The sequence below is a fragment of the Squalius cephalus genome (genome assembly GCF_949319135.1).
Source record: "Squalius cephalus genome assembly, chromosome: 16".
Taxonomy (NCBI): domain Eukaryota; kingdom Metazoa; phylum Chordata; class Actinopteri; order Cypriniformes; family Leuciscidae; genus Squalius; species Squalius cephalus.
In genome coordinates, this window is record NC_137137.1 from 17815594 (window position 1) to 17835259 (window position 19666).

General features: G+C 38.3%; 1 protein-coding gene and 1 long non-coding RNA gene across 2 annotated transcripts; one reads left to right on the forward strand and one right to left on the reverse strand.

Annotated features, from left to right (window-relative positions):
• Nucleotides 1–346: 346 nt before the first annotated feature.
• Nucleotides 347–11038, reverse strand: LOC307174248. Its single transcript, XR_013823967.1, has 3 exons — nucleotides 11007–11038; nucleotides 493–706; nucleotides 347–400 (listed from the first exon to the last, which is right to left on the reverse strand). It is a non-coding gene; the product is annotated as an uncharacterized lncRNA (long non-coding RNA).
• Nucleotides 11039–11976: 938 nt separating this feature from the next.
• On the forward strand, nucleotides 11977–14332 carry LOC307173147 (serine/threonine-protein kinase pim-2-like; the record flags this gene model as incomplete). The annotated part of the gene is made up of 6 exons (XM_079896014.1): nucleotides 11977–12079; nucleotides 12210–12284; nucleotides 12911–13030; nucleotides 13368–13513; nucleotides 13667–14045; nucleotides 14262–14332. The coding sequence occupies 6 exons, from the start codon at nucleotides 11977–11979 to the stop codon at nucleotides 14330–14332; spliced, it is 894 nt and encodes a 297-aa protein (XP_079752140.1).
• Between the last annotated feature and the right edge of the window lie 5334 nt (nucleotides 14333–19666).

A 19666-nucleotide genomic window follows, 5' to 3' on the forward strand; every position in this document is an offset into this window, starting at 1 on the left:
TTAACTAATGAAACCTTATTGTAAAGTGTTACCGATTCAAGTTGAATTCAGTACTAATTTATTTAACTTTTGAACACTTATTCCCAGAGGGTATAGTGTCGGCCCAGATCCGGTCCACATCTGGTACACATGGATTCCAGACGTACCAGATGTGGGCCGACAGTATGTTGCTGTCTGGGTTTGATCCCACCAGAATCCTTCAGGACTATTATCAAATTATCATAGAAAGTCCAATAGGAAACTGTCAGTGTGTATTCAAGTACGCCACTGAGTAAACAATCAATAAAAACAGCTTATGAAAAATATGAATTGGAAACTCAAAATATTTAAATACCTGACAGTAATATGGCAACACTTTCGGGTAGTCAGCTGGGTAAGTGCACAACAATGTAATGCTCACCTATGAGGGAAACAAAGATAGACATATGAATTAAATGATCAAATTAAAATTGAATGATAAAGAGTGCATTTAAATGTAATTCCCCAACTTACTGCAAGGTTCTCCACCTTCAGCTTGATGTTGAATTGTGGTCTGGAACTGGGGGGAGTATGAGCTGAGCCCTCCACATAAGCCCTGAACTCTGCATGGGAGAGCTCATCCACTTGTAACTCTTCTTCACTTGGAAACATGCTCACTCTCAGAGGGATTGGATGTCAAAGGCAGCCTGCTCCTCTTCCTTTGATTAAACAGGCACGGAGAGACAGCCTGAAGAAACACAGAGAGACAATGTCTGCTTTGATTTCAAGCTCCAGCAACCTGAATTACACTAATGGCAGCAAAGTCTTGTATTAGCAGATAAGCAGTTTTTCAATTATTAGCCAGATTTATATACAAGGAGCTCTCTGGAAATAATAAATGGCAAGTAATTTTATTATCTAGATAGTAAATGGAAGACTTAGACCCAACTCTTATTAACAAAGTAAGTTAGCATAGGAATTCATAATCTGATAGTAAATCCTACCTGCGTTTGGTTTCTGGTTTTGTTTGCATCACACTGTCTGAGAGGTGTAGCAATATTATTGTGTAAAAATGAAAAATATTACTATTAGCCTAATTAATCTTTTATATGGATATCAGCTGTATTGGCGGGTGTCTGGTTTCTCATAAAGATTTGACTTTACTATTCAGTGTTTATTGCGTCGACTCGATGACAGTTTGTTTGTTCTCACTCATTCAACTCAGCTCAAAAAGATAAGTATGGTATGGTTTGTATGTAAAGTTAATAGTCAAGCTATTTTTTTTTAAAGATTTGCGGGCTAAATTAACTTTGCTAATTGTACAAGGTCATTCATTTAGGTATCAAATGGTGCTTATGCTTACCAGTACAAAATTGCGTCAATGAAGAGAAATATGTTAATTAGAAGCGCTCATTCGGTAGTTTAAGATGTACCTGTGGTTTTATCCCCTATTAACTTAGCATTATACAAATATTTGTTTATTGCGACGAAATCATTTTGGCGCGAGGCCTGCCCTGCTCGTGCACTTGTGAAGTCCTACTCACCCCGGGCCGCGAATCAGTTCTTTCGAACAGTTAATTTCAAAGAGCCGGAATTAGTAGCCAACTTATTCAGCGGTTCTTCACGTCTCATTTCAAGTCTACTGATATTGACGTGTCTTCTCCATAAAAAAAACAAGTAGGCCTACTATTAAAAACAAAATCGTTTACTAGGGGCAAAATAGTTGGTTGGTGACAAATTATGCCACTGACTGTAACTTGTGTAAAAAGAATTTAAACAATAAATATTTGTAGGGCTATCAATTATATTTTTAAACAGATAACATTTTACGACCTTTTCAGATGTTGATAGTGCAAAGAAAGGCAAACAAAAAATACCTTAAATTGGCGCTGTGGGCTGTCCGTTTGCCCACAGTTTTGTTCCAAAGAACGGTCCCACTTTATATTAAGTGGCATTAAGTACTATGTACTTACATCAAAAAATAAGTACAATGTACTTATTGTGTTCATGTTGTATTGTAAAACACTTTTGCTGCTATTGAGGTGTGATACGGGTAAGGTTAGGGACAGGTGTGGTGGTGTGGGTCGGTTTAAGGGTGGGTTAAGGTGTAAGGGAAGGGTCAACTGTGTAATTACAAATCTAATTACATAAATTAATTACAGCTGTAATTACATGCAGGCATTTTTAAAATGTAAGTACAATGTAAAAACATGTAGTTACACAATAAGTACATTATATCAAATTATTAATTTCAATGTGTACATAGTACTTAAAGCCACTTAATATAAAGTGGGACCCAAAGAACAAACCTATTCTGTAAAGTACCCTATATGATTTCGATAGGCTGTATAGGACGCACACTGGTTTTCATAATGAAAACGATGTCTGCTACCCTCATGTGGGTGTGAGAAAAAACAACTTCCCACCAGTCACTTCAGGTGAATGAAAGGCTAATCATCTAAAGACCAGTGACCAAAGTTTCAATGAGTCAAAAAAAGGAAAGAGAATGAGTAATAGGGAAATTCAAACCTGAAATATGATCACATCTGAAGATTAGGAACATTAAATCTGAATTAGCCTATATGGCATAGTCCAGTGAGTCTAGTTGTATTCATGTTTGTGAAGTTGTCACATTTTTTCTGAATTCTGCCCTTTTAACTAAAATCCCAAATATCATATTTTCGTAATAGGCCTAGCCGTTGGATAAATACATTCTGGAATACATTCATATCTAGGCGACTTGTCCTGTGTGGCCTCAAAAAGTTTGGACAATTCACCCACACTTAAAATGTATGTAATTTCACTGGATAAATTATCCAACCAAGTGGCATCTGCTAACTAATGACGCTAGAGCTCTTTCAGAACTAATTTCTCTGAGCCATTCTTGCAATTACTTTTAACCAACTGTGAATATGTAAAGTCAAGATCAAACAGATGTGCTACAGTGTTTGCATTTGTAGGTTATAGCCTACATCACAAAAATGAAACATGTCTTTATGCTTCTTTCTGAAAAGAAGTATAATTAACAGTTAAATGTTTGGTTTCTTTCTGAAAAGAAGTATAATTAACAGTTAAATGTTTTTTTTATATATATATATATATACAGTATATCACTGTTTCTTGAGATAAGGGACAAAAGTACTTTTGAAAAGTGACAAGCAAAAAATCGATACTACATTAATTTGAACTGGATATCTTCATAAACACGGGTCTCATCTATCATACCATGAAAAGTAACAGGTTTTTTAATTAACCACTTTTTAAAAAATGTACATTTACTCACTTAGTTACTTGACATTTGTCAACTCTGTCTGACACATGAAAATATGTTTTTTTGTGTGTTTGATCAATTCAACAACACTGTAACAACACCTCGCTGCCTGCTGTGAGTGTGTTTGCTTCGGTGCTGTAAGCTCCGTCTTAGCCTCGTATTTCCTTGTTTTGAACCATCATTTACTACAATTTCTAGTTGTTTATACTACTACTAAATACAGCTTACCCAACATCTCAGATTAACCTGACATCGCTAGCTTCCGTTACTACTAGCACAACACGCTAGTAATTCGCTAGCCTGTTAACGCGCCACCCGTGCGCTCAGCTATTTTTATTTATTTATTTCTCTCTCTCGCGCTTGCGCCTTTGAGTTCATAAGCTCAGGTGAGTAAGAATCACTCAACAACCTGCACTTCATGTCACATGTTTAGCATAGCCTTCTCTGTTGGCAATATAGGATTTATATGTGATAAATGCAAGGAGACAGTTAGGCTGACAGAGAAGATTTCAGAACTAGAAACACGCATCCAAACTTTAATTGAGGATAGTAAGAGTGCTAGAGCTTCAGATACTATTTTGGATGCGCCTAGCATAGTGAACTCTTTACATGATGCGGTTCCAGCTGAATTAGTGCCTGCGCAGCCGGGCAAATGGGTGACAGTGAGGGATCGCTCTAGTCGCGGATCAAAAAACCACTCTTCCGTTCCGATTACCATAACAAATCGATTTGCCCCGCTCAGTGAAACACCCACTGAGAATGATTGTGCCCTAGTTATTGGCGATTCTATTACACGGAACTTGAAAATAGAGACACCAACCACCATAGTCACATGTTTGCCGGGAGCCAGAGCGCCTGACATCAAAGCAAATTTAAAAGTGCTGGCTAATGCTAATCGTAAATTCTCTAAGATCATTATTCACGTCGGCACTAATGATGTTCGACTCCGCCAGTCGAAGATCACCAAAATTAATATTAAAGAGGTGTGTGAACTCGCAAGTACGATGTCAAGCACTGTAATTTGCTCTGGCCCCCTTCCTGTTCGCAGGAGTGATGAGATAGTTAGTAGATTGTGTTCGCTTAACGGTTGGCTGTCTAAGTGGTGTCCGCAACATAATATAGAATTTATAGACAATTGGAAAAGTTTTTGGGGCAAACCTGACCTGTTGAAAAGAGATGGTATTCATCCCTCCTGGGATGGTGCTGCTCTTCTCTCTAGTAATATGGCACATAGTCTTAGAGCTCAAACATGACAATCTGGGGCTCAAGTCAGGAAGCAGACAGACTGGCTAAACCGACTGTCTGCTAGCGGCCTCGCGTCACCCAGGTCAGATAAATCCCATCACATAGAGCCTCTTTCACCTAGCTATCATCATATAGAGACTGTGTCTGTTCCCCGAATTTGGAAATCCAAAAAAACGTTTAAACCCATCTAAGGTTAAAAATTTAATTGATGTTCAACAAATAAAAAACAGCTATAATACAGATGAGCAAATGCTAAAGCTTGGGTTGCTGAATATTCGATCGCTTACTTCAAAAGCACTCATTGTTAATGAAATGATTTCAGATAATAACCTAGATGTGCTGTGTTTGACAGAAACCTGGCTAAAACCAAACGATTACATTACTTTAAATGAGTCCACCCCGCAAGATTACTGTTATAAACATGAGCCTCGTCTTAAACGCAAAGGGGGAGGAGTTGCTGTAATCTATAGTAATATTTTCAAAACCACTAAGAAATCAAGTTTTAAATATAATTCTTTTGAAGTGTTAGTACTTAATGTAAAAATATATAGTATAAATGATAAATCACGTTTGAGATTTGTGCTGGCTACTGTATACAGGCCACCAGGGCACCATAAAGATTTTATCAAAGAATTTGCGGACTTTCTATCAGAATTAATATTGACTGCAGATAAAGTACTAATTGTTGGTGATTTTAATATACACATCGATAATGAAAAAGATGCATTGGGATTGGCATTTAAAGACATTGTAAACTCAATTGGAGTTAGACAACACGTGTCAGGACCTACTCATCGTCGTAATCATACTCTAGATCTAATATTATCACATGGAATAGATGTTGATGCCGTTGAAATTCTGCAGCAGAGTGATGACATCTCAGATCATTATCTAGTCTCGTGTAAACTTCATTTAGCCAAGGCTGCAAAGCCGACTCCGTGTTTCAAATATGTTAGACCTATCACTTCTGCCACTAAAGATTGCTTTATTAATAATCTTCCTAATCAGTTTCACCATCTCAGCATCCCAGATAGCTTAGAAGAACTCGATATTGCAACAGAAACTTTTAACTCTCTCTTTTCCAGCACTTTAGACACAGTTGCTCCGTTGCGCTTAAAGAAGATTAAAGAAAATAGTCCAACGCCGTGGTACAACGAGTACACTCAGGCCCTTAAGAGAGCAGCCAGAAAAATGGAGCGCAACTGGAAGAAAACAAAACTAGAGGTATTTCGCATTTCATGGAAAGAGAGCTCGATTGCTTACAGAGAGGCCTTAAAAGCTGCTAGATCTGCTTATTTTTCAAACCTATTAGAAGAAAATAAACATAATCCTAGGTATTTATTTGAAACGGTGGCTAAACTAACGAAAAACAAAGCTTCAAGCACCGAAGTTTCCAAGCAACACAGCAGTAATGACTTTATGAACTTCTTCACTTATAAGATTGATAATATCAGGGAGAAAATTATAACTATGCAACCATCTACTACAGTATCGCATCAGGCAGTGCATTGTAGTCTCCCGGAGGAAAAATTTGATTCGTTCGTTGCTATAGAAGAGGAAGAATTTACGAAACTCGTTAAATCATCTAAATCGACAACATGTGTGTTAGACCCTATACCGACTAAGCTACTGAAAGAAATACTTCCAGAGGTCATAGATCCTCTTCTTAATATCATTAATTCATCTTTGTCTCTAGGATACGTACCAAAAACCTTTAAGCTGGCTATGATTAAACCGCTTGTTAAAAAACCGCAACTTGATCCTACAGAATTAGTCAATTACAGGCCGATCTCGAATCTACCTTTTCTGTCAAAGATACTAGAAAAGGCAGTATCTTCACAACTGTGTTCCTTTTTAAGAAAGAAATTATATCTGCGAGGATTTTCAGTCAGGATTTAGACTGTACCATAGTACTGAGACTGCTCTCGTTAGAGTCACACATGATTTGCTCTTATCATCCGATCGTGGTTGTATCTCTCTATTAGTGTTACTCGATCTTAGTGCTGCGTTTGACACCATTGACCACAACATTCTTTTAAATAGACTAGAAAACTATGTTGGCATTAGTGGAATTGCACTAGCATGGTTTAAATCATACTTATCTGACCGTTATCAATTTGTAGCAGTAAATGAAGAGATGTCTCATCGATCACAAGTTCAGTATGGCGTACCACAAGGCTCAGTACTAGGACCGTTGCTGTTCACTCTGTACATGCTACCATTAGGAGATATCATTAGGAAACATGGAATTAGCTTCCACTGTTATGCTGACGATACTCAGCTCTATATTTCTTCAAAACCTAACGAAACTTACCAATTCACTAAATTAACAGAATGCATAGCTGATATAAAAAATTGGATGACTCGTAATTTCCTACTTCTAAATTCTGAAAAAACAGAGATTCTAATTATTGGACAAAAAACTTCCTCACGTAATAACCTAGAATACTGTCTAACACTTGATGGCTGCTCTGTTAAGTCTTCGTCGTCGGTTAGGAACCTGGGTGTGCTCTTTGATACCAATCTTTCATTTGAAAGTCACGTGTCTAGTATCTGTAAAACCGCATTTTTCCATCTTAAAAATATATCTAAATTACGTCATATGCTCTCATTGACAAATGCGGAACAATTAGTTCATGCTTTCATGACATCAAGGCTAGATTATTGTAATGCTCTACTGGGTGGTTGCCCTGCACGCTTAATAAACAAACTACAGCTGGTTCAAAACGCAGCAGCTCGAGTTCTTACCAGAACCAGGAAGTATGACCATATTAGCCCAGTTCTGTCAAAACTGCACTGGCTCCCTATTAAACATCGCATCAATTTTAAAATATTGCTGATGACTTACAAAGCACTAAATGGTTTAGCTCCGCAGTACTTGAGCGAGCTCTTAACGCATTATAGTCCTTCACGTCTATTGCGATCTCAAAATTCCGGCCAGTTGATAATACCTAGAATATCAAAATTGACTGCTGGCGGTAGATCCTTTTCCTATTTAGCACCAAAACTTTGGAACAATCTTCCTAACATTGTCCGGGAAGCAGACACACTCTGTCAGTTCAAAGCCAGATTAAAGACACATCTCTTTGACATAGCATTCACATAATACATTATAGACTTCTATAATTCAGTGTTAGGCTGCATAGATTAGGTCTGCTGGAACCGGGAACACTTCCCATAAATCCTGATGTACTTGTTACATCATGAGAAGAATGGCATCTACGCTAATTTTAGTGTCTTTGTTTATTCCGAGGTCTTCCTGCAGCCTGCCGGATCCAGGCCGTATCCAGATCTGACGAAGGCCCTTCGCCTGGACCCGATGACAACGCAGTGCTGAAGTGCCAACTAGCCTCTCCCTATGGAGGATCCCTTTACCACTCTACAGATAAAGCGTCGTCGGGAAAACTCAATTTGCGTATCTACCCCGAATTGATAAAATAAAATAAAATTCTGAATCAAAACTATAAGGAAACACCAGTAATTTGTTTAGGCTTGGTTTGTAGGGAATAACAAACCTGCACACATATATTCAAACGCACATAACTATAGAACCAATTCTTAATGCGCATGTGAACGCCATCAGCGTTTCTTACAGGATTGCGTTTAAAGTTTGTGTAAAGAGAATGGTGTCTTCTTGGCGGCCCCTAATTTAATAACAAATGATCGTTGCGACGGAAGCGAATCAATCAAAACTAACTTTAGCTGTAAAATAACTTTATTAAAGAACCGCTATAAAGCCAAAACATTCTCTGTTACCTTAAATTATACGTTTATTTCTGTAAAGCTGCTTTGAAACAATCTCCATTGTTAAAAGCGCTATATAAATGAAGATGACTTGACTTGACTTGACTTGTAAAGTCTTTAAGTGTGTAGGGTGTGCCTTAGCAAGGTTAAGTGATAAATTGCATTGTATACACTTTTAATATTATTTTATATTGTTTTGGAATTAGCCATTTTAAATTACCTTCATTTAGTTTACTATTTTTTTCATTTTTAATATATACAATCAATGGTTTTGTGCACACAAGACACTGATGCATGTAGATAAGATGGTGTTTTAATGTATGAACACACTCAATTAAACAAAAGAAACATACATTTTTTTATAAAAATGAAAAACCTCCATCTTACGGTGTTGACACAACGGTGTTGACACACAATTGACGGTGTTGACAAACTAATCGATAAATAAAATTGATTAAAGATATTTATCTAGTTTTAACATGGAAAAGGGAGAGAGTATCAAGGGAAAAGGGTATCAAACTTCAAACAAAGAGTACCTGGTGACAGGATCTTTAAGGCACACATGAACATGTCAAAGTGTTCCTGGTATCAAAAGAAAAAAGCAAATGTATCTGGAGCTCCTCTATTGCTAATCTATATTTGAACTAAACTGTAAATCTAACAACTGATTTGAAAGAGGACAATAGGCTGAGAACTAACTAAGAAAAGTATGTATTAGTGTTAATAGTGCACAAATGTTGAAGTGTAACAGGATCCAGAATTCTCCCCTTGCATTTCCTGACTACTTCCAAAGGCTCACTGAAAAAAATGAAAAGTGAACAATCAGACTCATAATGTCAGTGTTTCTGTAAATCTAAATAGGTTGAAATGTCTTTTGTAATTCCATCTATACTTTAACACAGGGGTTCAGACAGGTAAGTTATATGATTTACTTCAATTTCTCTCAACAAATAGTTTGTCTAACCTGCGGGACTTGGGCAATGGACAAGAGGTGTTGAACATGCCTACGCTCTATGAAGTCCATAACATCAGGGGCTATGGCATAGAGCTCCCTGGTCCGGCTTGCTTGGAGGGGACAAGCTGTCCCTGTCAGTTTCAAAAGGACATCTTTCAATGGACAAAAAACAGACATCCCTCCTCCCATGTTTTGGGTGAAAATTGCCAGTAGGGCCACGAGGATGCATAAACTCAACTTTCACGTCTTGGTGTTCTATATCTACATCAATGGACTTTCCTAACCACCAGTGATCATCATACACCACTGCCAGCCAATCCCCTGTCTCAATACTGTTGATAGTTATATCAACAATAGCACCCTCAGGATCTTTCAATGGCTCTTCTTCCATTTCATCTTCCATTTCATCGACCGAATCCCCTGCTTCTCCCAACTCGTCTTCCATCTCCTCCATCAACATGGCCAATGGACGGCTCTGCACCTGGCCCTTGCATCAGTCTGCTGCTCCTCTGAGCAGTATCTTATACAAAGAGTAGCTGGGGAAAAACATTGGCAATCCAATGGCTCACTGCAAAAGCATGATAGCTGTCTGTGGCAGATGCAATTTTGATGTGGGATCACCTGGTGTATTTGTCTTGATGATGGAACCTGTTTGAGGTGTTGTGTAACAAGTGTATCATATGTCTCCAAGTTCTCTTCCAAAATATGATACAGTTGAACACCATTCAAACTGTTGGAGATCTTCTCAAAGAAATCTTTACCAACCACAACATCATTTCCCCGCAGAAGCAAGGAGTCTGCAGTTCTTTTTACTGTTCCTCCAATGCCGTCTGGGGCACCTTTTCCATGGGATGTTGGGAAGTAATTCCATGTGGTCCTGCAGAAGCCCAGAGTGGGTGGTACTTCAGAAATGAGGTAGAAGTTCTTCTTATTCTTATACTGCTTACTGGGGCCATCGGACCAGAAGTGCACAGTAGTAACTGATGGATATTTAGTCTGTATATCTCTAAGGACAGGATCCATGTGAGTCCAGATTGCTGCTGCATCTTGTCTCTTAGACTCTGACACTGAGCAAAATGCCCCCTTTTCACCCTAGGTGTAATACATTCCAGTATGAAGAGTTAACTCTATATTATATATCTAGTGTATATATATCTATGCACCAGTCTGCGTACACGTCACACAGCAGGAAGTGCCCGCGCCCTCAGATCACTTGGACGTGGTTGTGTTATAAGAGGTAAAAACTATATAAATACTGTTCGTTTTCTCACACAAACCGCTCGTTTCGTGTCTTAGGCCATCAATGTGTACTTACGATGGGGAATTGTTTAATTTGGACGATGGGGAATTGTTTTAATTTGGACTCTGTGCATGCTCTTTGAGACCGTGACCATAGACCTGCATGATATGACTGTCAGACAAGAAAAATATAAAAATATCAAAATTGAAACTACTGCGGAAAAAAAGACACCTACATCTTGGATGCCCTTCAGGTAAGCTAAAACATACCAAAATTTAATTTCAAAGTGAACTATCCCTTTAATGAGTATTTTGGAGCACTTTTCCACTCCGTCAGCTTACATGTCAACACCGTGACAAAACAACATGTTTTTTCAACTTAATCATGTCTAATAAATGGTAGCCATCTTGATTTTCCTTAGTTCTCCTTAGTTCCTCAGCTACCACTAAACTAAACCAAAATACCAACTTTTATTTCAAAATTCTTGATTAAAATCATCCCTACTTTGAAGACAGTGTTGACACATAAAAGCTGTGACCACAGGGATTTCAACTTGTTTGCTGAATATTTAAAAAAAAAAAAGTAAAACTTACGAGACCATGTGTTGGACTGCTGCATCCATCAAGAAGTCAAATGGGGTCCTCAGGGTTAAAGCTGACCAAAATATGCCTGATTTATTTCAAATTTGAAAAATATCTAACGGAGTTGACATGATTTGATGACAGATTTTGAAAGGCTGTTGTTAATGTATAAAATAATGCAATGTTCACTTTATGTATTCTGTGATATTTTATTAAGCCGTCCAATTAACCTCATATTCATATTTGGGCATTTTGGGCATTTTAAAACACTTTTTTGTTTTTTTTTGCAGTTTGATACTGTGACCTCTACAGAGGACGAGTTCATTTGCATGGGCTTTCATAGTACATTGCCAGTATTTTATAAAATTACTATGAAATAATATAAATATATACAAAACTAGCGGTCTAAACATACACAAGTCTTTCATATCCAACTTTTAAAGCCTTTTTAAATTAAACAATGTTTTTTAAGGCAAATTGTAACATTTTGATGGGGGACATGTTTTGATTTCAAGAATCAGTGATATATAGGCCTATATATATATATATATATACAGGTGAAAAAAATATTATATTTTAAAAAGTGATGTCAGAGCAGAGGGGATTTTTTTTTTTGTGAGCCTACATTTTCATTGGCCTGACATCATTGACCACTGCTGTATGCATTATGTATGTTTTAATGCGATCTTAATACCTAAATACTTTAGAAAACCCATACACATATATCAATGGCATCACTAGACATTACTTTAATGTTTGTGAGAATCTGCTGCTCTCAGCCAGCCTGTATGAGCCCTTATGACATGAGGACATAGAATGTTGAGGACAATATAAAAGCGTGAAACTCCCTGATCACTTTGTAGCGAGTAAGGAGTACAGATATCAACAGTGTTTTTGCAGTTTTTGCGGTGTGTTTGCAGTTGTTGATAGCGGTTTATCGTGTTGATTATGGGACAGCGACAATTTCGTAGAGTGGGAGTTGATGGAGGAGGTGAGTGTGCACGGGATAAATCCCCGAACAACACTGACACCCACCGACCACAAGGCGGAGCTCCATCCTCGTCCTGACGAGACGCCTCACGCCTGTGGGCATCGGTGAGGCGGAGAGAAAGGAGAGAGAGACAGAGAAAACAAAGAATAAGGGGCAGAAAAAGAGGACATGTCGGAGGTTTGCCTCTTTTTTCTTTTGTTCGTCTCGCCCCAAATCCACCAAAGCTCAGGGTGAGCAGGTGGAGCAGTGTGAGGTGGACCAGGACACTGATGAAGCCCCATCCAGGAGGTGTACTGATGGTAAATTATGATCTCTGAACAACACAAACTCTATTTTACACTCTTATAAAACACTCTTTTATTCTCTTTTTTACTCTTTCGATCACACAGAACGAGTGGGTTTTTTATGTTGCTAGGCAACCACAGAAACAGCTGTGCTGTCAGTCAAGTAAACGTCAAATCAGCCTTTTATTAACTTTATTTACTTTCTGTTAAAATTGTGGTAGTTGGTTCGTGGAGTCTTTTAGCTCCTGCTAACCCGCGGTAAAACGCGAGGCGCCTGGGGCGCATAAACAGCGCGCAGAACGCTCACTGCCATAGGAAACCAATTGAAAAAAGGCGCCTCTCTCACTGCAAAAAACGCATCAGGTGTGATCGGGGCCAATCATATACACACAATATATATATATAAAAACCACATCACACATTATAAAAAGGCAGATAAATTAATTTATTCCACGATGTGATGAATGTTTGAATATAGATGAAATATAGTTTGAAGATGTGGCGGATGATTTAAAACAAGCTTGTGGTTGATATTCCTCTCTTTAGATCAGATTTCTTTACAGGACATCATCTTTACTGCAGAGGATAATGATCATCAGGAACCTCCTTCCAGTAGTCCTGAAGTCCCCCCCACTGTGGAGGACGTCAAGTGGAGGACGTCAAGCCTCAAGATCAGGACAGTCCAGCCAGTTCTTCACCAGGTGACACTGGATCACATCTGCTGAGACAGCTGGACTGTGACAAGATTGTGAGGATCGAGGGTGAGTTTACTTCAAGTTTACTGTCTGACATAAAATATAACACACACACACTCTCTCTGAAAGTGAATATGTATATAGAAAAGCATATGTTTTAAATAATGCAGCTGATAGTGCTGTAAGGTTTCTTTTAGTTTTTTTTTTTTCCCCTCCATTATTTTAAATCACCATTTGGCTTTTTTTTGCAGTTCACTTAAATAGTCATGTGACAAATGAATTTTTAAAAGTACAAATATTACAAATATATTTCCCTATTAACATTTCATCTGAAAGTATGGCCTCACTGCTGGACAATGCTTTATTAAACAATAAACAAATAAAAATAATTATGTTTTAATAGATCACATTTTCTGGAAATACGCCATTGGCAAGAAATTGGGGGAAGGAGCATTTGGCTCTGTCTTTGAAGGGACCCGTTGCAAGGACGGCCTCATGGTAGCTGTGAAATTCACAGCGAAGACAAAGAACCAGCTATACACCAGCCTTGTATGTAGACTGTGCTCTCTATGTTTGCAATTTATAACAATTTAATTTAAATTGCAGAGTGCAAATATTTCAATAGATAGACAGACTGGGCTAAATCCTTATTTGAGAAACCAATCCTATATCTAACAATAATAAAAACTGTCATTCTTCTAGCCTGACCATCCCAAACCAGTTCCACTTGAGGTGGCCTTGACAGTAATGGCCAATCAAGGCCCAAGCTGTGGCCACATTATAAAGGTGCTGGACTGGCAGGATCATCTCGACCAGTACATCATGGTCTTAGAACGGCCCTTACCCTGCATGGACATGCACAGATTTTGGCAGCATAACAGAGGCCGCTTTATTGAGAAATTGGCCCTTCACTTCATGTGGCAGGTGATTTATGCTGCTGCCCTGTGCTGTTCCAGGGGTGTGCTACATCAAGACATCAAAATGGAGAACCTCCTGGTCAACACAGAGACCCTGGAGGTCAAATTGATCGATTTCAGCTGCGGGGACCTCATGAAAAGCTCATCCTACAAAAGCTACTCTGGTCTGTGTTATCTTTAAAACATACATTTTTGGATTTAAACTCTAGTGACCAGTTACACCATGCCTCAGACATCACACAGTGAGCTTAACAATAAACTAACAAAACTCTCAAAGAATAGTCAATATTAATATTATTTTTGTTGACTAAAATTAAATGCCATTTCAGTTAAAGTGAGAAAAAGCAAGCTTACACATTGTGACAAACTCCTATCTCCAGGCACAGCAAGGTATTGCCCTCCTGAGTACTTTGAGAAGGGCAAGTACTATGGGAAGCAGGCAACGGTGTAGTCGCTGGGGGTGCTGCTGTTTGCCATGATCACCGGCCGTTTCCCAGACAGCAGAGATATAGCTTTGATGGACCCTGATGTCTGGTTCCAGCCGGGCTTCTCAGATGGTTAAAACAAAAAATATGTTCTTATGGATAATGCAGGAATCTTTCCCATTTTTACAGCTTAGAGAGCAAGTGTAAAGTTGAAGGAAATAATTAGACAACTCTCAATCTTTCTGCACAGAATGCTGCCGCTTTATTCGAGGTTGCCTGAAGAGAAACCCAAAGCGGAGACTCCATCTGGATGAGATGCTCTCCCATGACTGGTTCAAGGTACTGAGTCTAAAACAAGCTAAAATGATTTCGAAGGCTATTTGTTAATTTGGCTTGATTATGGACATTAGTTTCTTTACATTACCATTCAGTACCTGCTGTAACTGTCATATACTGAATCCTTCTACATGGCACAGATGTATTTTTATACCTAATGAAAAATGCTTTCTAATTGTGTTTCAGGTCATGAAGAGGGTTTAGCCTTGCGTCTGGCGGGCTGACACAGATGACCCCTCCATCTCTCCAGCCTCAGCGTCTTGCGGGGCTGGCAGGCCTCGGTTGCGTCTGACGCCTTTGCTTGAGGTCGTAGTTTTAGCGTCTTGCAGAACTACTTGCCTAGGGATGTGTACATATTGTAAATAGTTAGTTTAGTTTTACTTAGTTAAGTTAGCCCCTCCATCTCTCCAGCCTCAGCGTCTTGCGGGGCTGGCAGGCATCGGTTGCGTCTGGTGCCTTGGCTTGAGGTGGTAGTTTTCGCGTCTTGCGGATCTACTCGCCTATGGATGTATATTGTGAATAGTTCATTTAGTTTTAGTTAAGTACTGCTCCATCCAATCATATTTTTAACAATGGAGTCACTCAGAGCTCTCTGTTCAGCCCCTCCCACAAGTTCCTCACCCTGCCGCCCTAGAAGTTTCTACCACTGGCATCTGGGTCCCAGAGATGGGGTTTCACATAGCTCTCTTTCTCAGCTGCCTTGGGCCCAGAGATCCTGTCAGGGCTGCTCCAGAATTCCCAGTGAAGACAGCCATAGTTTCCTGTCACTGCTGCTCCAAAACCTGGCGAGGCCCCACAGAAATCACTGTGAAGGTTCATTCTGCTGCAACTCCAGTCCCTGCTTCGGTTCTAGAGCTCCGTGTCAAAGAAGCTCAGGTTGCTAAGCTTTCCAGAGGTTCCTGACATGACCACAAAGTTTCCTCCCAATGGTGCCGAGGTTCATGCCACAGTTGCCAAAGAAGTTCCAGCCAATTTATATATATACACCTGTGTGCCACATTAAAAACAAAATGTTTCTGAAAATAAACACAATGTGTTGTTTTATCAGGGAAACGTGATAATTTGGAAACATTAACCATTCCTATTATGCTTCAGTTCTAGAGATATTAAGCCTCTCGTTTTACCAGTTTCACCAGGTAAGTAATAACAGGTAAGTGACATCTCAAAGTAGAGTTACACTATAAGGCCCTCCATTTAATATTTGAAACCCAAAGAATCAGCTTGTGAATCACCTGCAGACAAGGTCCAAACGCCTAATTTGGCTTTGGGGAGGAAATAAAGCTGGGTTACCTAAAAGTGGCAGATACCTTTATAAGAAACTATAAAAAAAAAAGTGATATACATGAAATTCTATGAATAACAAATTCAAATGGAAGACATACAACCATAAACAAAATGTTTCAACTTGCACATGGTACAACTTTCCTCAATGGGAAATTACCATTAGAAGATGTGGTATTCCATTTTATAACCCTCCAGGAGATTGCAGACAGTCATAATGTAAAAATAAATTATTTTAACTGTTGCCTTTTTGTAAAATTGCCATTGTGAAAATGAAGAATGAATTAAGGCAGAACAAAGTCGAGAATTTTCTAGATTCATTTACAACTAAGATTGAGAATCTTAGAAGAATTATCCCACAAATGAGCGGTGACTTTTTGGGTCATGTTACACAAAATACAGTTTTAAATCAGTTTGAACTTATATCATTTCAGCAGCTGCTGGAAACGGTAAGCAGACTGAAACCTACTGGGTCAGCTATACTGTAGATATGGTTCCTCCGTGGTTTTTGAAAGAAAACATTGAGGTTATTGGACCTAGTATTCTACAGATTGTAAATAAAAGCTTGAACACAGGTACCTTTCCAAGCATGCTGAAGCAGGCCCTGGTGCAACCTATATTAAAAAAAACCTAACTTAGATCAAACTGACCTGACCCATTTTAGACCGGTCTCCCATCTTTCATTCATGTCTAAAATTTTAGAAAAAGTAGTGTTTAATCAATTACATGTATATTTAGAACAGAGTAATATTGGTGAAGTTTACCAGTCTGGTTTTAAGAAGCATCATTCCACAGAGACTGCCCTTGTAAAAGTGTTTAATGATTTGCTGATGACAGTGGATGCTGGTGATTCAGCAGTGTTAGTTTTATTAGACTTAACTGCGGCTTTTGACACTATAGATCACACAGTAATGCTTTCACGGCTAGAGGAATATGTGGGAATTCAGGGGAGGGCCCTAGATTGGTTTAAGTCTTACTTGACTGCCAGAACCATGGCAGTGAGACTGGGCCCGTATACATCGAGATCGACATCACTTAAATGTGGTGTGCCACAAGGCTTTATCCTGGCCCCTACGCTTTTTTCTCTTTATATGCTCCCATTAGGAGACATTTTTAAGAAGTACGACATCACATTTCATTGTTATGCAGATGACTTGCAAATATATTTACCGTTACAAAATGGAAATAATGTGCAATCTCTAATGTCTTGCCTGTCCGATCTTAAATCATAGCTTGCTTGTAATTTTTTATACCTCAATGAAAAAAAGACAGAAGTTGTAGTGTTTGGCCCTAGAGGAACCAAAGGCGCAGCGGAGTTAAATTTCGGATCACTGTCATTATATGTGAAAGATCGTGTTAAAAACTTGGGTGTTTATATTGATAGCGCACTGAAATTGAATGCACAGGTAAATTAGGTGGTCAAGTCAAGTTTTTTTCACTTGAGAAATTTGGCTAAAATGAAATCATGTTTGACACATAAGAGCCTTGAAATTGCAATACATGCTCTTATATCCTCGAGACTTGACTATTGCAATTCTTTATATAAGGGTATTAGTCAAGCATCTATTCAGCGGCTGCAAAAGGTACAAAATGCTGCAGCGAGATTATTAACTAACACTAAAAAACGTGAACACATCACTCCGTCCTTGGTCCGTTTACATTGGCTCCCTGTACAATACAGAATTGATTTTAAACTCCTTTTATTAGTGTATAAATCTCTTCACGGCCTTGCACCGACTTATTTATCAGATTTGTTAATAGGGTACAAGACAGGTAGAACCTTGAGATCATCAACTCAAAACTTGTTAAAAGTTCCGAGGACCAAGTTAAGCTAGAAAGGGGATCGTGCCTTTGGGGTAGTTGCTCCAAAACTTTGGAATAGCTTACCATCACATGTTAGGGACGCTGATTCTGTACATGTTTTTAAAGTACAACTTAAGACACACTTGTTTGAAATGGCCTATTCATCTATTTGATGATAATGATTATTACTATATATATTTCTTTTTTTAATCAGCTTGTTTAAATATTGTTGTATTGTTTTATTGAGATGGTGTAAAGCACTTTGGTCAACATGTGTTGTTTGAATGGTGCTATACAAATAAAAGTGAAAAAAAAAAAAAAAAAAAGTCAGTCTTGTTAACTTCTCTATCAGTTTTTCGACCATTTTGTTAATTTGCTAATTATTCCAGTTTTACACATATTGTTAATATTTTGCTGTATTTTCAAATAAACTTTATTTTTTACATAATCTGAGTCTGAATTTATTACACATACAATAAAAAAAAGACCTTCAAGCTACCATTTTTACACAACTTATTTACAACAAATACTCGCTGAATAATAGAGTATAACAATATGCCTTCAGAATACAGTGGTTGCTTGTTTCTTTATAATTAATTTCCTTGAGGAATCTTTTGATTAAGAGACAGTATGAAGGTCTGGAGAGTCAAAACCGCTGTGTCATATTGTATCATAAGGGCGTTCGATACGATACGCATAAAACTCATTCACGATGTTGATGGGTCAGGGTCTGTGACTGCCTGCTTATAGTAATTGGCATGTCTTCATTAATGGGTGTCTATGCCTGCGTGCCTCGAGTGAGGACAGTAGGGCGCCTGCCAGTGTAGCAGGAGGTGCAGAGAGAAGCATTTATGGGTGGAGCAGTAAATTAGGCAGCACTCAGGTACACATTAACTGTCAAACTGAGCACATCTAGGTTGTGATCTGTGATCATATCATTAACAATTAACAAGTGCTTTAGTAGAAAGGGATCTAATATTCGGCAAGCCAAACTTTATCAATTGTTCATTTAAGTGATCTCCAGAATCCTTGCAATAGAGAGCAACAGTCAAGTTTTGGAAGTAAAACTCTCCATAGTGAAATTGATTTTTGGCGATAACATATTGCAACTGGTATCTAAAATAATTATTTCTAAAATGACCGTGTGTAACAGCAGATTTTGTGGTGTAAAAACTACATTACCCATAATTTCAGGGTGATTTCTGTACAGAAAATTCCACCAATCAGAGAGCCGCGACAAGCAAAACACGCCTAAAGAGCTCTTTTAACTCTGCTCACTCCCATGAAGCACTATGAATGATGTAATCAAGTCAGTCTCCCTATGCCCTCAAAATACTTAAATATTTGTTCATAATGCTTCGTGGGATTGTAGTTCTTTTCCTCACTAAAGCCGTTAAGTACACGGTCTTGTACCTTTGCATTTTTGTCTAATTTTCAAATACTTTTTTGCTTTAAATCAAAGTTTGTGATGTTATGATTCACCTCATAGCTGGTTGGTTTGGTTCATTGCTTATAATACTTTAACAGAAACTTTTTAAAAATCCCAAAGGGAAAAATGAATGGAAAAAATACTTCCAGAACCAACGCCACTGAAAAAGTGGGCAGGCACTAATGCACCAAGAGAGAAAACACTGTCGGAACAACATTGTGTTCCATAAAAGGAAGATAAACTACATTTGAAGTGAATTGCTAAAAGAAAAAATTCCAAAGACAGCACAGTGAAATAAACCATCTTTATGAAGATAAGAAATTTGAGGATTGATGACACAGGAGCATCCTTTAGACACAACAGTGATACAGAACTACAACCCTTCTAATATGTTTGGATTGCACATTTCATTGCCTCTACTATAAAACTGGTTTCCTGTTTTAAAATTTGTAATGTTTTCAATATTTAGCCTAAAAATAAGGCAAAAATAGAAACAGACACAGACAAACTA